The sequence below is a fragment of the Solanum tuberosum genome, unplaced genomic scaffold (assembly GCF_000226075.1).
Source record: "Solanum tuberosum cultivar DM 1-3 516 R44 unplaced genomic scaffold, SolTub_3.0 scf00154, whole genome shotgun sequence".
NCBI lineage: Eukaryota > Viridiplantae > Streptophyta > Magnoliopsida > Solanales > Solanaceae > Solanum > Solanum tuberosum.
In genome coordinates this window covers 425591-452126 of record NW_006239079.1, presented here as the reverse complement: position 1 = coordinate 452126, position 26536 = coordinate 425591, and the positions used below count along the sequence as shown (strand labels likewise).

The following is a 26536-nucleotide window of genomic DNA, read 5'->3' as shown; positions in this document are numbered from 1 at the left end:
GCCTCGAGGCCCGCCCCTCGCCTCAAGGCACAGTAACCCGACGACCGTGTAATTTCTTTCCACACACACTAGTCAGATGAAAAAAGGGTTTAAAATATTGCGATCGAATGAATTTAAGGGTTCAATTGACAAATTGATAAATATGAGGATCCAACTTACAAACGGAGCCAAGTATAAGGGTCTCCCAGCCCAGGTCATTCCGCCTTTTTAAAATAAGCACTTTTTCTATAAAAATAAATAAATACATTCAGCCTCCTAAAATGAAAATAAAAATAAATGAGGAATTATCTCACTTGTTGCTCTTGCCCTCAGAATAGTAGTAGCTGTTAAAATCAACCCCTCCAAATTATAGAAGGAGTCGAAACAGTACAAATTAAAATTCAAAAACAACGGTTATCTCCTTCGATAAATCTTGTACCATGTTCGTTTTTCGTAGAAATTGCTGAACCCCGAATGCTAAGAACTGTATAGGATCGACAGAAATGGGTGTAAAGAATCTTTGGGATATCTTGGAATCTTGCAAGAAAACTCTTCCTCTTCATCATCTCCAGTTAAGTCTCTTCCCACTTTGCTTTTACATCTTTTTCTCTTGTTGGGAATTGGGATTTACTGTTCTTCTGCTTAATTTCGTGTACCAGGAACAAGAGGGTATGTATAGATCTTTCTTGCTGGATTGTTCAACTTCACAATGTCAATAAATCCCATTGTGCAATGAAGGAGAAGCTTTATCTCAGGGGCCTATTTCACCGCGTCAGAGCTCTTATTGCTTTGAATTGTAGCGTCATCTTTGTTACTGGTAATTTTTATTTCTTTCTTTGAGAAAATCTATAATGGGGTTTTACAAAAAAAATTAAAAAATGTACTTTACTCTTTTTCTTATTGTGTTTATAATTAGTTTGCTGTGTAAGAGGGTGTTTACTTGAAGATTCTTAATTGTGGTACTCAAGATAATTTTAAGATTTGAGTTTGGTTCCAGATTAGTATTGTTGCTTCACACAATTGAGTAACCTATGACAAAAGAAATTTAGATTCTTTACATATCTAAATACGTCTGGAATATGCATATTGGGAAATGCTGTAGTTAATACATGATAGTTGATACACATTTCAGTGGCTTCCTTTTTTTCCTTTTCCAGATGGAGCCATTCCTGCTATCAAATCATCTACTTATAGAAGGCGATTAAATCCTGGAAATGTGGTAGGATTACTTATTACTTCCTGCTTTCCCTTATCTCCCCGTCCAAAACCTCTTGAGTCTTGACATGCCTCTTTTTCAATTGTTTGTTTACCTGCATTCTAGTTTAAGCTGCTCATTACACACTAGTTTTTATGATGTAGCTCACTCAAGATGAGGCAGCGATTAAACCATCATCCATACGAAGAAACACAGGATCAGAATTTTCACGCATGATAAAAGAGGCTAAAGTCCTTGGAAATGCACTTGGAATTCCGTGCTTAGATGGGTAACTCTTTACCTATGCATATGTATTTCGTATGCTATTGATCTGTCAGAATGCAAATATTCATGTAATTGATAAAAGGAACTCAACTACCTTTTGAGACAACTTTCATTCTTCTCCAAGTGTTCTATGTGATATTATCATTTGTTAGTTTTCCATCTTAACTTGCTCAGGTATCTTTACTTGCAAGAATAAAATGTTTACAGAAACCAGGTCATTCCATCTGATTACAGTGCAATCAATTGTGAATTGATCGTGCTTTAATGATTCGTGTGATATAATGCTTATAACTATTGAGGTGTAGAAAATTTCTATTGACTGCTGGAAAAACCTTTCAGGATTGAGGAGGGTGAAGCTCAGTGCGCATTATTAAACTCTGAATCATTCTGTGTGAGTGGAAGTCCTGATCCATTATGCTAGTAATGCTTCAATTCAGAGGATTAAGTTAGTTGTTCCTGATATAATTGTCATTCTAAAAGACTAAGGGTGTGTTCGGTACGAAGGAAAGTGTTCTTGTCATGGAATATGTTCTTGGAAAATGCTTTTTAGAAAATAAGTGGATCTTTCTACTCATTTTCTTGTGTTCAGTTTGTAAGCAAAAAGTATTAGCCTAAAAGCATTTGTATATAATATAGACAAATAATATGGGAGGTGGTGGGGATTATGGGGTGGGGGTGAAGATGAGGTGTGTTAGAGATTGGGGAGGACACAATCAATGTGGAATGCCACTTGTAGAACTTGTTATCCCTACTTCCATTGTGATTTATGGAAGTCATTTCCTCATTTTTAAGGAACTTGTTTTCTTAGAGAAAATATTTTCCAAATTCTTTTACCAAATGAATATGGGAAAACCGGCATTCTCTCTGACCACATCCTATAGGGATCATCGAATCAATAGCAATAAGCCCGGTTTGAAGAGGCTCATATACGGAACAGTAATACCCGGGCTGGCAGATTCAATTAATCAATATTCAAAAGCAAAAATTTCACCTCTACCATCCATAGGCTTAGCCAGGGCATTTGCAACATGACCCAAACATTTTCCAGAAAATGTTTTCCTACAGGCCGAACACACCCCAAGACTCTGTTCTTAAGAACTTATTACCATAAGAATCATTGTTTATTTTCACTGGAGCTACATCATAATGCACCACACGTTACTGATTATCATTATCAGGATGGATGTTTCACATCAGATTCTGATGCCTTCCTATTTGGAGCAAGGACAGTGTATAGAGATATGTGCCTTGGTGAGAATTGATCAATATTTCTCTGTTCTTTCCTTTTGACTCTTAGTAGTGGATTTTATTTGATTTTGATGTACTTATACTTTTAGTTTGTGAGATTTAGGGGACGGCGGGTATCTAGTTTGCTATGAAATGGATGACATTGAGAGAAAGCTCGGACTCGGAAGGAACTCCTTGGTAATTCTTTTTCCTTTTTAGCTTATATCACTATTGATTACAATGGGGAGGATATTGTAAAACCATATCGGTCTAAGGGAAAACACTTACAATCTATCTCGAGGGGAGAGAATTTTTTTTTCTGTTTCTTGGTTTTATTCACCTCACTTCAGAATACAATGATATGATCAACTTGCAAGTATTAAGTCCTGATAAATGATGTTCTTGGAGAAACTATGAATCTTTCTGATTTTTACCATGAAATCTGATGGTGTCAGAATTTCATAGACCTTGCTTTGTCTGGAACAGCCCAGCAATTGCAACTCATTGTTTAAATTTCTGATGTATTTGTTGGGGTTTGTTTTTTTGGAAATTGTTGTGTCCAGATAACACTGGCTGTTATTCTTGGTGGTGATTACTCTGAAGGAGTTTATGGGATTGGTCGGGTAAGTCTTGGAAATTCTGATTCTTGCATCTGGAAGGCATTCTTTTTCCTCTCAATTTAACATGTATATGATCTGAAATGGGTTAAAATTTGATGCTTATCGTATGACATGCTTCTGCGTTCGTAGGAGTCAGCTTGTCAGATTGTTAAATCAATTGGTGATAAAGCTGTTCTTCAATGGATTGCATCAGAAGGATTTTCCTTTGTAAAGAAGAAAAAAGGTTCTAAGAAACAGACTGAAGATGACAAATGCAATGGTAAAGAAAATGCTGCAGAGCATAAAAATCCTGATGGTGAGTCCCAGGGAGGGGGGAGGGAATAAAGAGAAGGAAAAAGTTTCTGGTTTTTGACTAGTATTTAGTAATCATATTTATGTTTAACCCGTGCTGTTTTTCCTTTTTTGCATTATTAGGAAGCAAATGCCCTTCACAAATGAAAAGTCAGGTGTTGCAAGTATTAGATGCATATCTGAGACCAAAGTGCCATTCAGCAGACTCTAATGCTGTTCAAAGGTAGATTCTTATTCGATACAACATTTATTCATAGTAATACTTCTTCTTCTTTCTTTTTTCCTTCCCCTTTTGCCTTTTTGGTTAAAGTTTTACCTCATTACACTGTGCTGATTATAAATCTCACATGTTAGTTAAGAACCAAGAAGTCTGAAAAGAAAGATATTTGTTGCAGGATTCTTGCATTGTATCCATATAGCCGCAGCCAGCTTCAGCATATATGCACTGAAACTTTTGGTTGGCCTCCTGAGAAGACAGGTGTTTTTGCTGAACCAAATCTTGGTTCTATTTCATGCACTGATTTATCAGACCTGTTTCTTTTGGTTCAACATCTATCATGGCTAATTCCAATTACAGTTACTCAGCTGTCTGTTTTTTGAAAATCTATAGTTTCATTTTTTCTACTAGTTAGAAAAATTATGTACGCAATTATGTTGGTACAATCAATGAGAAGCTTTTCTCTGAAAACCCACTGTTCTTTGTGGCTCAGATGAGTATATCCTTCCTAAGATTGCTGAAAGGGAATTGCGGAGATTCGCCAACTTGCGGTCCACTGCATCACAACTGGGAGTCCAGCTTCCACTAAATGAGGTAGCTCATTCTACTGCAATGACTGCATAGTTTTACTAGAAATAACTTTTTGTGCTTCAAACTCAATGGACTCCAAACAAACTTTGCTTCCGTACAGTAGTTTATTATCAAGGCCATTTTTGCAGTTACACCCTTATGTCTACCTGAGAATGTTCCTTTTGTGATGATAGAAGCATCTGCAGAACTTCAACTGTCTTTTGCATTTAGAGATGATAATGCCACTTCTTTATTGCTTCTCCAAATTATTGTCTGTCCCAGTTAACTAACCCAAAATAGTTGCTTACTAGATGAGAGATGGTTGTGATATTCTGTATGTTTGATCAGAATAGCTACTCAGGGAACCTGTACTGACTTTTTCATGCTCTGGCATTCTGGATATGTTTGCTACTTCATGACATGAAGACTAAAATGGAGAACATGCGATAAAATACATGATTTTGGGAGATATGCTTTCATTCATTTCAAGGGGTAGGGTCGCACATTGAACGGAGTGGAATGTTATGCAATATTACTAAAATGGAGAAATGGAAGTAATATGATTCCAGAAGATCCTTCACCATCTTAATTAAGAGAAGAAATTGCATAAGCAAAGACTTGGAAAAGATGCTAACTATTTAATGGCCTCATAAGTCTAGGGGCCTGACAATCGTATCATAGAAAATTACATGTCTTAAATGTGTGAACATCTCGTGATGCCTGCTTTTTCCATGAAAAGGAAGTTTGGTGTGCTGCAGGGTTGCACGTGCAATGATGCATTTCATCTGAAATTTTTTTCTATTAGAGTTATTGTTTTCTCAATATCTTTGTGATTATTCGTCCAAAAAAATTTCTACTGCTATATTTCATTTTATCAAATGTGTTTCTGGAAATGATTTATAAGATCTGAACATGAACAGATGCCAATAAAGTGTCCGTTATCTCGAATTATCAAGCCAAGAAAAGTTCAAGGAGTTGACTGCTTTGAGGTGTCTTGGGAAGAAATGGATGGACTCGAAACCTCCATAGTACCAGCTGATCTTGTTGAGAGGTATGTCAAACTATAAATTGAAATGTTCGAATGAATTAAGGGGCTACTAAGGTACACAATGATCAATAGGGTCAGGTTTTATACATCATCAAAGCAATAGGGAAAAACTATTTGCCTGAACCATTTTGATACTGGTTTTCAGATGGTTAGGAAGTCCAATTACATTGTCGTGAAGATTACTGAATTTGTTATGAAACTATAAAGTAAGAAGGAGAAGGTAGTAGGGAGAAGAGAGAAGACTTATTATTTCTCTTGAAGGGATGGATTTACAATGAAGGAACCCTTTATGAGAGAGAAGGGCATTTTTTATTCAATAGTTCACGTAAAATTCATGTATGTATCTCGGGGGTTGGTGATGGTGATGACCTAATGCAACTTTATGCTATCAAACACAACATATTAAAAGGTGAATAGTATCTGTAACAAACTACATCTTGCTTGGGTATTTTCTGCGCAGACCTAAATATTTTATGTTTGAATATCAAAACGTTTCATGATACATTATCATAGATTCACATCATGTACCCCATGCAAGCAAAAACTGGAAAGTAGACTTCTTTTGGCAACTGAAGAAACATAATTTTCTTGGAGTTTAAGTTCTATACACTGTCGGCATAAAAGATATCTATGCAATCAAGTCACTTATGCGCAACATATTTGGTTGAACTTGCTAAGGTCTCCTAGCACTGAAACATATTAAATTCAATGAGGATGGATTACTCAGTATACGAGCTGGCAAGAATATGTACTATTTGCCCGCCACCCTCAGGCTTTTTGGGTGACCTTGACATAAAATGCACGAATTCCATGGTATAACAATTGCTTAGTGATTATGTACGCTGATTGGCGATCCATTCAAATAAAATACAAGCCTCCTAATTGTTCACAAAAAAACACTGTTTGATCCATGTTATTGAATCGTTCATCTCTTCTTTCCAACAGGGCTTGTCCGGAAAGGATTTTGGAGTTCCAAGAAAGACGAGCTCAAGGAAAGAAAAGAAACAATGCTACATCAAGACCAAGGAAACTAGAAAAAACACAGCTCTTGGGTCAAATTGACCAAAAACTCCAAGACCTCTTGCTTGAGATTGATAGAGAAACCTCTACTACCAATGATACCACTTCTTTATGTGGATCAGTATCAGGGGATGATGACGACATTGGTCAAATTCAGTTGGTAGATCCAGGTATACAGTCCCATTATACATGGAACAGCAACTGTGTGAAGAAAGGTGGTGATTTTACTTACGGGATCACCAGTTGCCAAAAGAGCATCATTTCACCAGTTTCATCTGAAGATGAAGTAATTGATCTCACGAGTCCTCCACCACTGCAGCATGCTTCTAGGAACTCCAAACACCTAGAGGACAACGTTCAATGCATTGATTTGATTGAGCTTAGTGATTCAGACAATGATATGTCCTCTCCTGAACATACAAGGAGAGCTAGAGAACTGAGAATGTTCATTGCGGGGATTAAGAACACCTACTGAATGTTTTTTCAGTGTAACAAGTGTAATTTATTCATATGTTTTATCATTAGTTGCCCATCTCTGGCAATTGCTCGCATGATGCCAACTTGTGATTAAATGTCTTTTTCTTGATTAGCATAGTAGCCAACTATCTTCAAATGAGGACTAGCATGTTGAAAGTATTCTTCTTGCATTTTTCCTCCATTTAAGCAGTAATCTCTCCTTGTTTTGAAGACTTGATTTTCAGGCATTTCAAGGATTTGCCAATGTAATTCTTGAACTAGATCCACGTTGATTGCAATTTAACAGCAAACACTTGATAGTGGGAAAGGAAATGAAACTGATGTTGCCTTTTTTGGCAACGCAATTTGCATACCAGTTGCTTTGACAAAATGGACAAACTACATTAACAGATTCAACCATGTTTTTCTTTTTCCAAGATGGAACACCTTGCATCGAAGGGAGACCTATTATCTCCTTACTTTAGCTTAGACAAATCTTTTTCGATTAGCCTAACATGTGGTAGGGGAGGGCATGTTCAAAACTTCAAGCCTTTCGAATAACCATGGAAAAAGTAAAATCAGGGGGAGAACCTTCACATGCATCCAAACCAACAATTGTTTGTTCATCAGATAATATACAACCCTTAATTAATGAAAATGATGACACACTCATAAAAGGGCGATTCTTTACACATCATGATACTGAACTACTTGTTTATGCTGCTTGCTGGATTAGTCAAGATGTGCCCAATGCTCCAAGCTGACTCAAACACCACCATTATCCAAAAGGAGAAACCCCGAAGATAAATAAGTTCACCCCTCTACACTTCACTTAAATATCATGCTTTTGTCTAATACATCAGAGTTCGAACCATTATGTATGCCCAACCCACAAATCACGTGTTGTGCTCTTACCACTAGACCAAAGTTCTGTCGGAAATAAAAATTAGGTAATCATCATAATGCAGCAATAAGAGGGACATCGATAGCAATGATAAGAGCTCAACATGATAAACAGAGTCAAGTTGATAGTTCACCTGAATGATAAAAGCAAGATATTCAACATCTATATTTGGATCAAAATAGTGATGGCCTACTGTACAAGCAGGCAGGCAGTTTCACGACTAACATTTACCTGCAAAATGAGAAGGATCTTTTTTCATGTTGGAGCAGTAGGACATAGGCAAAGCACTGGCACAAATAAGGGGCTCGGAGAAGACGCAATGAAGTGCAGTCATAATTACTAACAAGGATAAATGGGCCTGCGTACTCTTTTTCCCCTTTTCAGGAGACAGCACTAAATCGTGAAAAAAAAAAGAGTTGGAAACGCAAGCAACCAGAAGCAAACTTTAATCAGAGAGAATTACTTATTTAAGAGGAAGGTAAGTTTTAAATTTCTTTGATTTATTATTTGTAGAGTAATTTTCATTAAAGAAAGGGAAAGACGCCTGTTTACAAGAACTATACAAAAATATAAAAAAAAACTTACGAAAAGAGTAAAGTTAAATTTTCTTAACAAGCACTCTCCAGGAAAAATCGAACCGGAGGACCATAAGTCCTTTGAGGTCTCAACCGTGCCGATCAAGATACGCTAGTTGGAGGTGTTTCAAGGCATTTTGAGAGCTCAAACACTGACAGAACAAACAAGTTGACTGGAAGGTAATGAGAAATATGTCCCAAGAAATTGAAGATCAAGATAATGCTGCATCCCTCTGAAAAATTCCTTTTCCATCCATTCCATTTTATATAAAGGTATTTGACTGGTCACAAAGGGTATGTTCAATACAAAAGAAAATGTTTTCCATGGAAGTGTTTCTTGAAAAATATTTTCTAAGAATTATTTTCATGTTCGTTGTTCGGTACATAAGAAAAAAATATTATCCTAAAAACCCTTCGGGGTGGCCCAGTGGTTTGGGCTTGGGACTTCCATGTTGGAGGTCTCAAGTTCGAAACCCCTTGCCAGCGAAAGCAAGGGATTTGCCTTCTGGGTCGAGCTCGTAGCACTGGGCTTGCCTAGTACGGGTTACCTCTCCTATGTGGTTTGCGAGCTATTGCATAGGAGCGGGGGTTTTACCCTGTGTGCACCCAAAGGGTAGCGGCTACAGGTTTCCCTTGTCATCAAAAAAAATATATATTATCCTAAAAGCATTGTATATAACCTAGACAATTACTATGGGATGTGGGGGTTGGGGTAGGGGCAGGGGTGTGGGGATGGGGGATATGGGGTGGGATGAAGAAGAGGTATGGTGGAGGATTGTGTAGGGCACAATCAATGTAGTATGCCACTTGTGGAACTTGTTTTCCCTACTTCCACTTGGGTAGTCATTTTTCTCATTTTTAAGTGACTGGTTTCTAAGAGACAATGTTTTCAAAAAAATTGACCCATCGAACATGGAGAAATTGGAAAACATTTTTGAACACACCTAAGTTTAAAAAAGAAAAAAGATAGATGATGCATAATTAAACACTCCCTCCGTTCCTAAAGAATGACACTATTTCGTTATTACTCCGTGACAAAAAGAATGGTACTTGAGTTTCCCATTTTGCTCTTATTGACATTTTTTTGGGGGGAACTGTTATTGACAAGCTTTTATAGTCACAAGAATGTTAAAACATGTTTATGACCACATCAAAAGTTCTCTAGCCACACAAATGCTAAGGCATATTGAAGGCCACACGTATCAAAAATCTTCCTTTCTTTCTTAAACTCCATGTCAAGTCAAACTCGGTCATATAAATTGAAACGGTAGGAGATTTATTAGCATACCAAAAGTATCCTTAGAATGTTGTTGTCTTCAACATGTCATGCCATTCCAATAACATGTTATTAGGAGAAAAGGACAGCTGAATGCACAAAGCATCCCACGTTAGCAGGGTTTGGGGAAGGGCTGCACCCTAAGGGGTGTGATGTAGACAGTCTATTCTAATGCAAGCATTAATGGCTGCTTCCACAGATCAAACTTGTGACCTATAGGTCACACGGTGACAACTTTATCGTTGCTCCAAGGCTCCCCTTCCATGGAGAACATGGAAAGGTTGAAACAAAAGAGTTTCTGAATGTAGAATGTGTCAATATTATTGGAATGGAACAAAAGGAAAGAGTGTCATGTAAATGGAACAGAAGAAGTACAGAACAACAGAGGAGAAAAAGATAGGACAAATTAACTTATCTTTACCTACTTATTAACTGAGCTGCAAGGCTTCTAGCCTGCATTAGAAACTGGAGTCTCCTGTCATCACCATGTTCTTCAAGAAATCCGAAGTTTAGGTTCAGAAACAACTCCCTGTAAAGCTCACTGATGTCGTCTAAGCCTTCAACTCTTCCAGCAGACAAGGAATCTGATTCTAGGACATCCTCTGTGGGTTCATTTTTACAGCCATCTTGCCTATGGCTTAGAGAACAGCTCCTTCGAATTTGTTGTTCAGTGTAGTTACAGACTGCTGCTTCCAGTTTTGCAGCTATTTCAATGGCTCGCTGAATACATGCAACCGGCAGCTGAAACAAACAAGAACATGAGATAAACAATGGATGTTTGAATAGACCGATTGAAAAGATCTGACTAGAAATCACCTCACATTGACCCAGGCAATTGAGTAACAGGTAAAAAGACACTAGCATCAATGACTGAAAACTTTAGCTAGTGACTCTCCTTTCAAATTTAAATTCTTTGAACAGGTGTTTCAAATTTTTAGTATCACATCAAATTTACTATCAGGCTTCATTGAGACTCTCTTCTATTGGACCTGCCCCAAGAGGAAGCATGAAAAGAGGGAAACTCACTTGTGCAAGCTGAGCAACTTTAAAACCAAAACTTCTCCCAGAAACACCTGGTGCAAGTTTGTATAGGTAGGTGATGTCCTCACTATTAATGTGATCCATCTTCTCATTTGACTTGAAATCCCAATTCACATCTCTTTGGGATGTCAGATATGACACATGGTATGGTCCCACAGAGCCTGGAAACTTATTCGTGATACTGACAATTTCAGGGTAATGAGTAACAAATAGAACCATGCATTTTTTGTGCTCTAGGAGATATTGAAGTGTTGCATAAGCAATTGCTACGCCATCATGTGTGCTGGTGCCTCTCCCAAGCTCATCAAGTATAACCAATGAATTGGCTGAGCATTTTTTTAGTATATCAGAAGCCTCACTGAGTTCTTCTAAGAATGTACTCCTTCCTTGCTGAATACTGTCTGATGCGCCCATGCGAGTATATATCCCATCCAGTACATGTAGTTTTGCAGAGATCGCTGGTACAAAGGATCCAACCTAGAGGTATCCAGGAGGAAAAAAATACCTTTTATCAAACCATACTGTTGTGGATCTTCAGTAAGCAGATTTGCACTAACAAGCCATCACTAAAACTTCTTTCCAATTAGACTTGTTTGAGATATAGGTAATCAATCCTTATCAATTCCATGAGAACAGCCTTACAACTAGAGGCCAGCTTTACAATAAAAAGATTATGATAAGCTGCAGTTGCCAGGAAACTTTCAAAATAGTTAAGGAAAATATTCTTTTGATAACAGTCTTTATTTTTAACCAGTCAACTATTAAGGAAATGTTCCTTCAGTCATACTGTCAAAGACACCTAGTCATACTGTACAGAGATGAGTGTCATATACTTCTCTGCCAATTCTACCTTCACATACATTCTTCTGTAAAAGAAATATTTTCATGCCTAAGGTCACACAAAGATTGTGAGATTAAGAATTTTAGAGATATAACATAGAAGCAAGCATCAGTATGGCATTACCTGAGCCATGAGAGCAATAAGAGCAACTTGGCGAATATAGCAACTTTTTCCCCCCATATTTGGTCCAGTGACAATCTGACAGTACTCTCTTTCTGCATGCAAATCTGTATCATTTGGGACAAAGTTATCTTGTAAAACAGCCTCCAAAACCTGTCAAAGCCCTCAGTTAAAATTCAATTTCTCAAAATATGTCAATAAGAGATCGTCACACATATAAGAATGTCTTAAACAACTGATAAAAAAAGGGTAAAATGAGCATCCCAATTCTTCTATTCATCCGGCAAGGGTAGCAAACATCAAAGAGTTCATCTAATATACTTATATGGAGCACTACCAAACAACAAAAAGAAATTTAATTTCCTATATTGTTTGCAACCCATCTGAACATCTAGTTTAATGGTAGTTTGATATTATGTATGCCAAGAAGATCTGCTTTCAAGGACAATAGAAGACATGGATTTACATGCAATGTAGATTAGTGGTATCCCTTGGATTTTCGAGTATGTATTCATCAGCAACAAGGTGGTACTGGAAGTGAAATTTTGAGTAAAGTAGCATTATATTTGTTGAAGTGTGTTACCATCCCATCTAAAAGCTTAAGAGTTAAGAGCACACTTTTATTAGTTAATTTGTATTCTCAACACGCCCCCTCACGTGCGGGCATGATTCTTTTTCATGGTGCAAGCACGTGAAAATTCTTTTTGATATGGGTGGCTGTGAGATTCGATCTCATGATACCATGTTAAATTAGGTTTTGAGCCTAACTCACACCCCAAAAATCAACACCAAGGTGGTACTGAAAGTGCAAAAAAAATTACAGATTGAAGGGAACCTTGTATCTTACAAGGAGTCAAAAAAATCTACAAGTGATTCTACATCTTCAACATAGTTCTCTTTACACCAAAATTGAGAAGACCAAAAAAACACAATTCTGCTTGATTTTTTGTACAGAACTACCTTCTATTCTCAAAAGGTCTCTTATTCCTTCCTTTCCAGACAATCCAGCATGCTATGCATGTTGGGGCCATTCTCCACCACTTCTTCTGTCTATTCTTTCAATGTTGTTCCAGAACCACAAAGGTATCCCTTGGATTTCAAAAGCTTAATCTACTTGACAAACTACGAGAAAGTGCATCAGCTTATATTGTGAAAATTTTCCAACGCATTCTCTTTAAATCCAAATGGACAAATTGATTACGCAGAATAATTCCCTATCTTTACAAAAATCATTATTTGATTGATCTAAGTTCATGCAAATTATTAATAAAAATGAATTAATGTTTAATTCAATTTTTTATTATTTATTTATTAATAATTCACATTTTGGTCAATCGTTGAATAAAATCAACTGAAAGGGAAATCATTTTGCTCATTTTATAAATTTTATTTAGTTACATGTCGTAAACCTATACAACAAGATTTATTGACAAATCTTATATTTAAATTGTTTTTTTTTTTAAAACTGGTAATGTTGATCTTATATTTAAATTGTTTTAACAATGAATTAATAATGAGATGGACAAAGCAATCTAAAGTGAGTATTCATTGAAACGAAGTATGATATCAAGTGAAGGAAAGGGGAATTTTAGGAAAAAGACCTTTTTTTACTCAGATGCCGAAACCCAGGGTTTCTTTGTAGAAATGGTAGAACATGAAATGGATGAGTTGCCTGGCGGCACAAAAATGTAATTGGTGAATGTCTTAACATGATAAAGGTTACCAGATTATCCACTTTCAATACCTAAATCCAGGTGATATACTAATTACAGATGCCTGATATTTACTGGGAATTAGCCAATGTAATCCAATGACTTCAAAATTCAAGATATTTTCCATTCAGATTGCATAATTTTGCTGGAAAATAGGATAGGAAGCTTCTTTCGTACTGATGAAATTCGATAGGACCAAAGTAGAACTTAAAGTAGGTAAAAGACACCATAGTAAAACATGATATCAGAAAGTAAGACTTGCGGTTGATGCAAAACTTCTTCCTATAAAGCAAATGCAGATAACGGGTTACTGCCTGTATATTACAATTGCTATTCATTTTTGATATGGAGAAACAGAAACCAGTTGAATTTTCAACTTTCAGATACCAAAGAGGCGTGGAACGTAAATAACACAATCCTTGGTTATCTAATGCAGATTAAGACATAAAACTGTCTAATCTAAAACATTCTTTTTTGAGTAGTAACATACATCCACTTCAACACAACCCTCCTTCCCTGTAGTCAAAAAGTAGTTTTAATCCCCTCTAAAGGTAAGCAGGGAGATCTTTGAAGCATGTTTAATCCTGATCCTTTCACTCTCGAGATCGAAGAAGAATTATAGCTATCAGTGCATCGGCAAAAATAGACCCCAGCTCCTTGAGCACACAATAAGTAAATGCGAGAGAGAGCTAGCCTATTTTTACCCTAGTATAAAGAACCTCAGCAGCTAGTTTGAGCTACTGATACCGGAACTGTTCTTTTTACCAGAAAAAACTGTTCCAACTTTGCTCCCCAAGTGACTTACCTACTCAAATTTGTAAGTGGAGGGAGCTTTCCGCTCAACCTACCCTCTTCAGAGTTATCAAAAGCAAAAAGCGGAAAAAGACTCTAAGGTCCGGGGGGCTTTAAGCGCAAAGAGAAATAAAGTGTGGGCTTTAATGAAAAAAGGTACAAATGGAGAAAAAAATATAAATATATATATATGTTTAGTTCAATAATTATAAGCACGAATAACAATTATATGAACAACGAAATTGAAAATTAAATTACAATAAAGTGAAAATATCAATTGTTTAGTGTAGCCTCTCCAGGAAACGCTCATTGGCAAGGAAAAGTACATCTCAAAGCCTTGATGATAACACTAGCGCACACGTTAAGCGAGGCGAAGCACTCAATGTTTTGAGCCTCGCTTAAGCGTGCTCTAAGAGCACCTTTGACAACACTTTGTCATCTAAATAATTTTTTTATAACCAGGAAATTCTAGAGGACTGGCGGAGGCATGGTTCATAACTCGGTGGAATAATGGGCCAGCCCCTCTACGACTCTACCCTTCTCCACTTAGATATCAGGATTTAGTCTGTAGTCTTTGTCATCTACATAGCTTAAGGGAGTTATCTTCACTTCACCAACAGAAGTTAAACTGCAATATCTTAAGTCTTAAAATAGAGAAACTTCCATGAACTATGTTTTTAGCACATACCGGATGACGACCAGAGAAAATATGTATCTGAACAGCCTCATCATCTTCCACAAAGAGCGGACGGACATAATTCTGGAACAAACAATAAAGGACTATTTACATCCAATAAAGCAAGTAGAAGCAACAAAGGGGAAAAACGTAATCTTTGACCTTATTCCTCGAAAGAATGGCGAAAGAATTTAGACAATCCAATGAAGCCAGGGCTTGCACAACAGCTTGGAACTCGGCAAAGTATCCACCAAAACCTGTCAAAAAATTATTCCATGCAGCTTGGCAAACGACAGTGAGCTGCTCATTTGCCAATGCTAACTCATCTAAAGCCACTAATACTTCTCGTGAATGATAACGTATTGCTTTCTTAGTACTGTTCACTTTGACCCAATCTGGAGGCACCTTTGTGTTTAGAGGCAACTGCAGTTGAAGCATCATATAGTCAAATAAAGACAGTAGGACATAAAAGGCATACTTCCTCGGTTTCAAAATCTCACAATGAACTACAAGTTTGAGGTATGTGTTAAAGATAATTACAGCCTAAAATGCCTAAAATGCCTAAAACATGGATTTACCTTTGCTGGCTATGTAGCACCAACAAGCAGAAAACTTTCTCAAATAAAGATACACAGACAGTTGATATGCAGTGTCCTTTAGAAGTGTCTACTTGACACTCGCATCCCAGAAAAAATTTAAGAAGGGAAAAATGGTAGTGGGCAGAAGAACATGGACTAAGAAGACATGTCTAACACTAGTTGTTGCTGGCCAACATGGTGTCCTCTTCACGGGAGACGGTGCTTCTTACTTTTCTTGAACAATTCAGAACTACATTCGCTTTCCTACTCATCCTCTACCCCTCCACCCCCAAATAAAACAAAAATGGAAAATAAACAATAAAAAGAACCAACTCAAAAATAAAACCAAATGAATAAATATTTAGGAGATTAGAGTAAATATGAGATGAATTACGACTGCAGCGTAGAAGAAAACAACACAACAAAATCTATCTCCAGAAAGTGTTAACATTTTGCTTGCTCCCTCATAGAAGAAATAATTAAGGTGATATACCTGCATTATATTTATCTGCTTATTTGGACTCCTTTTAATGAACCCCCTGCATTTGATTGTTATTTCTAGTTGGACGATCCATTAAAATCCAGATTGTGTTTGATACCCTGTGAAACCTTGAGTTTTAGTTCACAACATGTGACTAAGAGGGTAAGGTGGGATTTTAAGCATTTTTCAGCTTATATTAGTGTTTGAACTTAAGAAGTGTACTAAAGCCAAAATAAGCCAAAAGTCATAAGTTGGGCAGCTTAGAAGCTTTTTAGATTTAACAAGCATTTTACTTTATTATCCTGATACTTTTTATATAATTGTCAAATTACCGCTCCCAAGAAAGCTCCAAGTCTGATGTTTCTTTTCCTTCTTTATCCCATCTCAGCCTTCTCCACAATATCTCTGGATAGTGGCAACAACCTAGAGTAAACTTGCAAAGATGAAAACAAAAGGCAAGTGACTGGGAGCTTTCCTTGGGACCTCATTCAATTTGTGTTTTAACTATTCTTAAAGCAAGTGCTTTGCTTCCTTTTTTTCACTCAGTTTCTCACAGCGACCTACATGCCCAAAAAAAACTAGTTTTCCTTCTAGAAAGCCAAGTTTCTACTTAAAAACTATTCCTCATACTTGAGCCCATATCCCCCACCCTAGTCCAAGTACCCTATGAATTCTTCTGTGATTTGTTAATGAGATGTAGTTTGGAGATAGTTCACTGACAAGTGACAATTAGATAATAATTCTATGGGTTACAAGATTCTTAAAATTTTCCTAAACAGTTTATCAAGCATATATAGTTCCCACTTTAATCAAATTATTAACTTATTATATGCTATTCAAATAAATAATTTATATTTATTAAAAATCTAAGTTGCACAAACTCTTCACTTTCGATGTCGCACCAGTGTCGGATTCTCCAAAAATACACTACTTTTGGCGAATCCGACGAGCACCCCTTGACATTTTTGAAGAGTCCGAGCGACATAGTTAAAAATAATCTTACCTAATCAATTTGGAACTGAAAGTGGATTGAAGCATGAATTGAAGTAATCAACTCCTTTATAGTGTTGTCATATTAAGGATATTTTTGTCATTGTACCAGAAGAAGTATCGATAAGCACTTCTCTACCAATTCCAAACACATCAACTCTTATTTTCAGTTTTCACTCTTCTATCCAAATACGAAACTGTGTATTTATATAAAACCAGTTCCAGCACTTAAAAAGTGTTTTCAGCATTTGGTGTTTAAAAGCTACTTAAATTCAGCTAAGCCAAACGGGATCTAGAGCAGCAATGCACAGAAAAATATTTCCAGATTGTCAACAGCAAGAAAACATAGATATTTTTAAGAAAAAAAAACTTAACATGACAGAGATTACACGAGAAAGATTGGAATATGATGACTTCTTCTTCTAATGTACCTCTATCAAATGTGTGATTCCAGCTACACTCGTATACTCCAATTTGTGGATGCGAAGCTGCTTGCGATGCACAACAATCAATGAGTCTAACTTCTCAATTGCCAACTCAACTCTCCTTGTACCTTCAGCAACCTGTGAACCAACTGAAAGTAGTCAAAGAATCAAGTGCAGGCAAGAAATATGGCATAGAAAAAGAATACAACAAACCTCTGGGAACTTTCCATCAGAAATGATAAATAAGTTGTGAAGATCCTGTCTGTCAGCAGCTTCCTTGTTTAAAGCAGACAAAAGCTTTGCAGCACCATTAATAACAGTAGAAGATGAGGCAATTGATATCAGCTTTCTCAACAGGACAGAATGCAAGGTCTCTCTTGGCAGATTCGTACTTTTGTCCTCTATAATGCAAAGCTGTTGAAGTTGTTTCGCAGCAATCAAGATAGCTTGAATGACAGCAATAAACTGACACAGAAATTCCTATTAAATTCATCTCAAAGAAGGTTGAGGCTGCAAAAAACCAATTCAAGGAACAATATATGCTTGTGTCACTGTTGGAAAAATATATTTCTAAGCCTTAGCTGATTGGACATGTAATCGAAAATCAATATCTCCCAACACAGGTTCCTGTCTGTAGTTACCAGAACTAGTTGCATATGTGACAGAACCTATCTAAAGTTGCATTTTGATGATTTTCCCCATCAGATAAGAGACTGTAGCATAGTACAAAGCAAAAAAAATCTTGCCCAATTAAATCAGAAGATAAAAACCCTCACCTCAGCAGCAGTAGCTTTTCTGTGAAAGATTCTTGTAAGCCCGCGCTGGATATCTGGTGACCTTCCTATAGTGGACAGAACTGAAACAATTATATGATGTATCTCTGGTTGCGAACTAGTGACATCAGCACCTTCCATCTCTAAGACAGAAGTATGAGAAGTTCGATGAGTTTGCATAGATTCTGCAATCTCTGAAACTGCATCAAGACGAGCACCTATCATGTTTCTATCACGTAAAGGATGAGTCACCTGCAAAATATGAAATTACACATGTACCTTCGATATGTTCATATTATCAAAACCCAACAAACTAACAGCAAAAAATCTCCGTACCCAATGCCTGAGAAGCCTTGAACCAAATAAAGTAAGGGTCTGATTCATACAATGTAATAAGGAGCCAGACTCTGATCCGTCAAAGTTATTCATCAAAACCTACATCATCGGTAAAATTACAAATGGGGAAAAAATATGCCTATTGTATCTACTGAGAGCTAAAAGATTGCCGGTGCAGTAAAGTAGACAGAAGGGAAAGAAAACTTCTATCAAATTGTATATTGTATAATGTATATCATACATAATAATCAAATAACTTGAGAACTGTTTATCTTTCTTTTTTTCCTTTTGAAATTCCTGATACTCTGACAAGCTACGTATCTTTGATGTTTCTTAGCCAGAAAAAAAGATTGCTAAATCATTCTCCTCTCCACTCTGCATAGTTATATAACTAATCAAAACCTTAACAGAAGCAACCCCAGTAATTCCTCCAGACGTCTCCACTGTTATTAAAAGCCACTGCTTTATAGCTTAAAACGATGAAGCGACTTAATGCGCAATTGTAGATTGGTGAAGCCATATGCTATATAGAAGTGTGCACTTCGAACAATGATGCACAAGTGATCCCAAGGAAAGCCATTGGTTCTTTGAATCTTTGAGGATTTGGATTAATATCGGCGCAATTGTAAATTGGTTGCAGAAATCAGTTACTTTAATACAATTTGATTATAATAATACTTGTTAGAGTGGGTTAGACATTGGTTGGGGAATGAACTAGTGGTATGCTTATATGGACTTGGGCAATGCTTATATGGACTTGGGCAATCCTCCCCTCATGAGCTAGATTTTGGGGTTGAGTTAGGCCTAGGTATCATATCTTTACATGGTATCAGAGTTGGGTTCATCCATGATTGGGCTCCCGATTCACGCTCCAGTTGGGTGCGGACGTGAAGGGGAGTTTAGAGTGGGTTAGGATCCAACATTAGTTAAAAATTGGACTGGTGGTCTGCTTATATGGACTTGGAAAATCCTCCCCCTCGAGCTAGCTTTTGAGGTTAAGTTAGGTTCAAGTGACATATCTTTACATAAATTCATGTGTTCTTTTAATTTTTCCATTACTTGTACACTTCACTTCAAAGAAGTGTGCTCTTAACTTCATGCTTTTTTACTTCAAGCCCCATGGACCCAATCGCTTTTTGCGCTTTGGCTTTTAAAAACACTGGATGTGACCTTCTAAACAATGGTTATGGAAACTCACTAGTGCCAATCAGTTATTGTGGGGAAAATCATTAAAGCAAAATATGAGGAAGACAAATGGATGACTAAAGAGGTAACTACACCCTATGGGGTGAGATTGTGGAGATCCATCAGAAACTTGTGGAGTGAATTCAAAATCAATATTAAGATCAAAGTGTTAAATGGCTTACTCAAAAAAAAAAAAAAATCAAAGTGTTAAATGGGGAAAAATTCTGGAAGGATGATTGGCATGAGGCTGACAAACTTGAAATACTCCTTCCAGATATATAAAACCTTACTATACACCAGCAAATTGCTAATGCAGAATTATCGACAACTCAAGGTTGGACCTTTACTTTTAGAAGGCAGTTGACTGATTGAGAAATACAAAGGGTGGCTCAATATTTTAGCATAAGTGAACAATGGATTCAGATAGGAGAAGATGTGTTATGGTGGTTGGGCAGTAACAATGGTTCCTTCAAGGTTAGTGCAACTTATTGATTTGTTGCAATTGAGTCAAGGGTCTTTCGGAGACAACCTCTCTACCTCCACGAGGTAGAGGTAAGGCTTGCGTACACTTTACGCTCCTCGGACCCCATTTGTGGCCTACACTAGGCATGTTGTTGTCGTACTGTTACTAGTTTCAAAAATATATATATTGATTTTATCAACTCTCACAAAGTAAAAAGTGACAAATATATTGAACAAACAGAGTAAAAGCTGATTAATCAATAGAACAATCCACTAACTATGGCTCAATGATAAACTAGTGAAAAAAATGTGAATTCTATATGTGCAATTCGGTTCAGACAAGTGTGGCACTAAGTTGGCTGGATTAAACAAAGATCAAAATCTTTAAAACTTTCACCAGAGTAGTATCTACTTTGTACAAAATGACAGATCTACCCATAGTTCATATAAGGAAGAGAAATCAGTGAGCTAAAGGAAGAAAGGCAAGGAAGGAACCAGAGAAATGAGGAAGACGATGTGTGAGAAAGTGGGGAGACAGGGAAGGAATGGATGTGCTGGAGCCTTGATTTCTAATGTTTGTAACCTCACAAGTCCTCCTTTCCGTGAGTCAAAAGTGTTCCTCACTTTGCTCCTTTGGTGACAAAAATTCCCAACCTCAAGGTTTGAGAGGGAGGGAGCTATCCTCTCTTGTCTTGCTAGTTCAGAAACTTGTGACGTTTTACCAATCCTACAAACACTTCAGGAACTAGAGAGCCATTGGTTTCCTTTGAACTAGGTACATTATCCACATCCAGACTATCTCTACATAACAATTTTGCTGGCTTGATTAAATCAATCATCAGATGATCGAAAGTTGCTCGTTTAAATGCTTATCCGCGTTACAGTATGGAGTCTGCTTGTCGGAGAACCATAAATGCTGTCACGGAAGCAACTTTAGATTCTATCATGAAAGCAAAGTTAAGTTGATTGTGCTCAATTTTACTGAGGTTAACACTTACAGGTGGTTTCCCCTAACACCAGCTATTTTGCTTACTCCATGATTCAAAGTCATATTAATTGCAGCAGTCACTCCTTCCTTTTTTATTTCTTTTGGTAAGGTAAATATGATCACATCCTTCTTTAATTTTGAGTGTCATCAGTTATTGCTTTGAGAAGAAATCTTTGCAAGGAAAACATGAAAACAATAAGAAAATGTGTCATTCATGCCTGGGAATCCAACAATTACTCGAGTTCAATTATGGAATTTATCCAAAAGAATTGTCTTTGTTTTTCTCTTCGATTTAATTTGCTTTTGGAGGGGGGAGGACTAGCCCACTCACCTCAAGTTGCTGCAGTGCATTGGCTGAAAGAGTCATCTCCATGTTGCTAGAGAAGGGACGAAATGAAGCTCCCAAGCACAGAACTCTTTCCAAACCAAATTGTTTTAGATGCCTAACAATTAGGCCCAATGCTTGTATAGCCAAATGAGGCATTGCCATAATTCCCTACAATTCAAACTAAATGGATGAGAGAAAAAGATATATCTAATACACGGAGAAATCCAGTGAACCCCATCCAACAGACAAAGCAAAGAACATGAAATAAGAAAGTATAATCATGTGCACATAAGAAAAATATGAAGATATTAGTTTAGACATTTCGATTCCAATAGATGGTATATAAAATTTAGTTAGTGCAGCCTCTAACTCTATGAATAGTAGAAATTACACCTGGATTGCAATTTGATTGCATTCGTGCTTTTTCATTTCAGCCTCTTCCTTTTCTTGGACATCTAACAAATAAGTTTCCTGCATGCCCTCATAGAGAGACATCACTTCAGCCAGAGCACCACCGTCACTGAACCGATCTGATGATACATCCTCCACCCGAACATTAGATGCAGGTCCAGCATAAGCCAGTAGCAGCTGAAACGAATATAATAAATTAAGGAAAAAATTCATAACTAAGCAGACATAACTACTATTTTACCATACATAGATATAGTTTAGACTATTACCTAACATAGCTATACTAAGGGTTTTATAGAAAATCTCTCCTCTCTTGTCCCTCTCCCTCTATATGTACCGCCTCTCTCTCCCTCTCCTCTCTCTCTCTCTTTCTCTCTCTCTCTCTCCTGCCTCTTTCTCCCTCTTCATAGGTTGTACCACTATTTTCTACCCTTCAAGATTGTATCCAATAGTGGGACTCCACAGCAGAAACATCCAATTGTATCAATGGCGGAATTGATACAGTATGTATCAGCCTGATTACAACTGATACATATTGTATCGATGTTGTGATTAATAAATAAAGATAAAAAATTTGGAAAAAATATTGATATGGGTAACAACTTGCTGGAATTGTATCTGATACATCTCTCCCTCATGATTTCACCTGATACATGTGGGATTGTATCTAATACAGTCTGAAACATCTGTCACTCACGATTTCAAAGCAGATCATCGATACAGGTAACAATTTGTTCTCCGCAGTGTAATCAAAAGCGAAAGCACAAAAAAGCTCTAAGGTTCGTTTGGGGATTTAAGCGCAAAGCGCAATTAAGCGTGGACTTTATTGAGAAAAGGGGCAAATGGAGAAAACATACGAATTAATTTTAAGCATGAATAACAAATATATGGACAAAGAATATGATTGTTTTTACGATAGAGTGAAATATTAATGGTGTAGCGCTGGCTCTTCAGAAAATGCTCATTCACAAGGAGAAGTATGTCTTACAGCTTTGATGACGACATTGAAGCGCACATTAAGCGCGGCGAACCACTCGACGCGTTTTGAGTCTCGCTACAGGGCTTAAGCGTGCCTTTGATAACAGTACATCTCCATGGCAGAGACATACAATTCATCCAATTGTATTCTTCCAAATACAAAGGAATGAATACATCGAAAAAAGAAAAGAAGAAAATACTTATATCAACTTTATCAATTGTATCACTTTAATGGCTGCATCACCATACAATCTTGAAGAAGATACTTATATCAATTGTATCACTTTAATGGTTGTTGTTACAGTCTGAATGCGGGAACAAATACAAGGGATATAAGAGTGAAAGAATACAAGTGATACAAGAGCGAATAAATACAAGTGATGTACAGTTGTATGTATTGAATACAACTTGTATAAGCCTGTATGTATCAGACAGTTTTCGTTGATACAACCTATCGTCAAAAACAGCCTGTATCTAAAATCTCTCCTCTTTCTCCCAAATCTTGTTCTCCTCTCTCGTCTCTCTTTCTCTCTCCCAATCCTGCTCGGCTCTCTCCTCCCTCTAACAACATGTATGTGTCGGACTGTACTCATTGATACAACATGAATTCGTCAAATACAACATGTAGCTAGTATCTCTCATCTCTCTCCCCCCAAATCTTGCTCGCCTCTCTCTTCTCTCCCAATCTCGCTCACCTCTCTCCTCCCTCTGATAGCTTGTATATATTGAATACAAGATGTATCAATGTATACGTATCAAACTGTACTCATCGAATACGGACTGCGTCTAGCATCTCTCCTCTCTCTCCCAATTTCATTCGCATCTCACCTCCCGCTGATTGTAGCTATGAGTCCTAATTAGACAAACGATAGCTACTAATGATAATTATGATCCACTTTCAACGACATCATCATGACAACTCTGATATTCAATTGAAATCATTTTCATACAAACTTCAAATTATTTATTTATTGTGACGAGTTCCATAGAAACTTCAATATGATGACTTTTTCCCATAAAATGAACATCCAAAAGCACAGCTCTAACTGAATAATAACCAGTATCTTCATGCCCAATAACGCTAGAAAAAAGTCAATAATGCTATTCTATTTTCTGATTCTTGAAGATACCAAGAAATATTGGACAAGGCAAACAAAAGTAAGAAATGTGCTACCTTCAAACTAATTATCATGCCAATTTCCTGTCTTATTTACATGAGTGGTCACTCTAAACATTCATAGAGTATTAAAATGCTGCACTCATCTCTCACCTGGATACACACCTTTCTTGGTAGTTTGGTTATATGAGAGACATCTTGTAGTTTGGCTGGTCTGCATTACTTACAAATAATTTCCTTGTTTGTATTACCCAAGTTTTCTCCCCAGAAAAGGTCATACATTCCTAAAATAGTAACTTATTTGCAACAGGCTGTGGCAAAAGATAAAGAGTCACCATTATTTTACCAAAAGAGGAGGTTGTTCTACCACTGCCTGAACCAGGATGACATGCTTGTACATTTTTGCCCCATTAGAGATATGCCAAAAATGAACCTTCTTTTACACATGGTCAGCTCGTGTTTTAGTGATCAAGTTTTACAGTCCTTCCCTCAAAGGAAACACCATTTCTAAAGATCCATTTGTTCAGTCTTCAATCTAGAAATAAAATGCAAATCCATTTTACCAAATCAACGCAGACTCAATTAACAAAGAACCTGCAACAGAGCAATCTACTAATAAAGATCTTTTAGTATGCAGCTCTTGTTATAAAAGTCTATGCTTTTAGAGAATAAGAGATTCCAATTCTCTAATTAATTCTTCACAAACTGAATATTGTATCTCCATAAATAGGAAATCAATGTGAGACACCAAGAGTTCCTTTTAGTTTTATGATAGATTTTCATATAAATGAGTGACAATCACCTTCTCTGTCTGCTTAGATATAGGCCTACCAACAAGCAATTCAGCTGGCAACAAGTTCAGGATCATAGCCTCCAACCCAGCCCTCATGAAATTGTCATTGAACTCCCCATACACAACATCCCCAGTTGAAACCTCAACCCCAACAACCCCAAGTTTCACATCAATCCCACAACCCTCAAGGTCGATTCCCTTCTCGACAACACAAACCAAATAGTTATTACATGACCCACACCCCTCATCTCCACCCCCTACATCTTCAGCAGCCTCCAAAGTAGCTTTCGTGTACAATGCTGACAACCCACGGCTAAAAGGGCCCAATTTATTCAAGCCATGAGCTTTAATTGCAGCAGTTTCCGTTTGTTTAACAACCCCAACTTTGTACCCTGCACTCACCAGCCTCCTTACATGAATATTCAACCGAAACGTGGGTACACTAGCTGTCAAGAAATTGTGATCCATATGTGCATAAATACCCAAAACTCTCGCAGCATTTTCTGCATCCTGACCAAAAAATCTGTACCTGTAACCAACTTCAATCATCAATAGAACATCTGGGTACTTAGTCTTAAGCTCCACAACTTGTTGCTCTAATGGTGTGTACTTGGGATTTGCAATTTCATGACATTTGGAAGGTTCCAAAAGGTGGTAAGATGGTTCTAGAAGTTTATCCAGGAACTTCTGGTGGAGAGTGGGATTATGAAGAGGAGTGGGTGGGTTATCTACGTGTGTTGATAGCTTAGGGGTTTTGGTGGGTTTTGGTGGATGATCATCGTAAGAAGAAGAAAGTTTGTTCTGAGGAGAAATGAGTTGGGAAGTTCTAAAGCGCTTTGCAGGTGAAAAGGAGACGGTGGCAGCAATTTTGGGAGGTGGAGTACAGGGGGTCGTTAAAGTTGAAGCGTCTTCTTCGTTCTTCGGTTTTGGTGCAAAGAAGCGGGAAATTACTTGTTGTTTTGGTTTCCCCATTGTACCAATGCCGACCGCGGCGATCGTCGGGGTGGTGACTGGTGGTAGTGGTGGTTCCGAGTTCCGACGGGTGATTTTGACAGTACGAAGTGCAAAGGCGGTTTCGCAGTGTAGACTGTAGTGCTACGGTCAATTGGCGCGCTATGTCGATTTCACTCGACACACTCTCAACTTTCAATTGAAAAGTACTCGCAATTGAAATTGGCGTAATGGAGTGTAATTACATTATTTGTTAGAGTATATTTTTGAGTCACGTAATTATATTCTCCACTTCTGAGAATGATAAATTATTGGTATTTATATAGTGTAATTATAAGTTGATTATTTTTTCATTCATTTTTTTATTTTATTTTTTATTTTAATTTAGTTTTAGCTTTATTATGTTTATTATTCTAAAAATATATTATTTATATTTTATTTCCTTCACATTCTCAACTTCTACTTCTTGTGATTTTATGTGATTTTTCGTATTATCTTTTTAATTTATTTATTTTATGTTTAATTTTCATTAGCATAATTTTGTTAGTATTCTAATTTTTAAATAGGTCATATTTTTGTTATATTGAAATTTGACATGGAGTATTACATTAAATTTATTTTCAAATTTAGAACTTACGTAATTTTCAATTTCATTTATTTTAGTAGTATTGACTTAACATTTCACATTGTAAGTTATTTATTTTTTAGTTATACTTGATAGATTATCTTTTGTCAAATATTTTCATAATTTATGACAGTGTATTTATAATATTAATCTTTTTATAAACATGTATTTTGTCATGCTTGCAGAAATCTTATACTTTTAGTTTTTATTGTTAATTTAATTAACATGTACTAATCTTAAAAACATTTTTTTATATGATTGTTGATTAAT

The 26536-nt window shown here is 36.8% G+C and overlaps 2 protein-coding genes across 3 annotated transcripts; one reads left to right on the top strand and one right to left on the bottom strand.

The window, feature by feature from the left end:
* The first annotated feature begins 294 nt into the window (after window positions 1-294).
* On the top strand, window positions 295-7139 carry LOC102598638 (flap endonuclease GEN-like 2). The gene is made up of 14 exons (XM_006353252.2): window positions 295-550; window positions 639-796; window positions 1137-1198; window positions 1339-1463; window positions 1799-1850; window positions 2638-2710; window positions 2811-2884; window positions 3250-3309; window positions 3436-3601; window positions 3721-3820; window positions 3993-4075; window positions 4308-4408; window positions 5305-5435; window positions 6378-7139. Exons 1-14 carry the CDS (start codon window positions 483-485, stop codon window positions 6925-6927), a joined length of 1803 nt encoding a protein of 600 aa, XP_006353314.1. The 5' UTR covers window positions 295-482; the 3' UTR covers window positions 6928-7139.
* A 339-nt stretch (window positions 7140-7478) lies between these two features.
* LOC102598298 (DNA mismatch repair protein MSH3) lies at window positions 7479-25874 on the bottom strand. 2 transcript variants are annotated; one of them, XM_006353251.2, is made up of 14 exons: window positions 24700-25874; window positions 21785-21979; window positions 21395-21559; window positions 18429-18527; window positions 18096-18344; window positions 17533-17784; window positions 17326-17457; window positions 15008-15268; window positions 14858-14929; window positions 11669-11818; window positions 10690-11181; window positions 10085-10404; window positions 7946-8043; window positions 7479-7838 (listed from the first exon to the last, which is right to left on the bottom strand). In XM_006353251.2, exons 1-13 carry the CDS (start codon window positions 25660-25662, stop codon window positions 8040-8042), a joined length of 3354 nt encoding a protein of 1117 aa, XP_006353313.1. In that variant the 5' UTR covers window positions 25663-25874; the 3' UTR covers window positions 7479-7838; window positions 7946-8039. The 2 variants fall into 2 exon arrangements, with proteins under 2 accessions (XP_006353313.1, XP_015166772.1); XM_015311286.1 differs by having other exon boundaries at window positions 10089-10404.
* Window positions 25875-26536: the final 662 nt, after the last annotated feature.

Excerpts from the sequence above, each read along its gene's own strand:
- LOC102598638 (XM_006353252.2), top strand. The coding sequence starts at position 483 with ATGGGTGTAAAGAATCTTTGGGATATCTTGGAATCTTGCAAGAAAACT. Across the intron at positions 551-638 it reads CTTCCTCTTCATCATCTCCA|GAACAAGAGGGTATGTATAG; the intron begins GTTAAGTCTCTT and ends TTCGTGTACCAG. Across the intron at positions 797-1,136 it reads TAGCGTCATCTTTGTTACTG|ATGGAGCCATTCCTGCTATC; the intron begins GTAATTTTTATT and ends TTCCTTTTCCAG.
- LOC102598298 (XM_015311286.1), bottom strand. The coding sequence starts at position 25,662 with ATGGGGAAACCAAAACAACAAGTAATTTCCCGCTTCTTTGCACCAAAA. Across the intron at positions 17,458-17,532 it reads CTGATGGAAAGTTCCCAGAG|GTTGCTGAAGGTACAAGGAG; the intron begins GTTTGTTGTATT and ends GTTGGTTCACAG. Across the intron at positions 14,930-15,007 it reads CCATTCTTTCGAGGAATAAG|AATTATGTCCGTCCGCTCTT; the intron begins GTCAAAGATTAC and ends TGTTTGTTCCAG.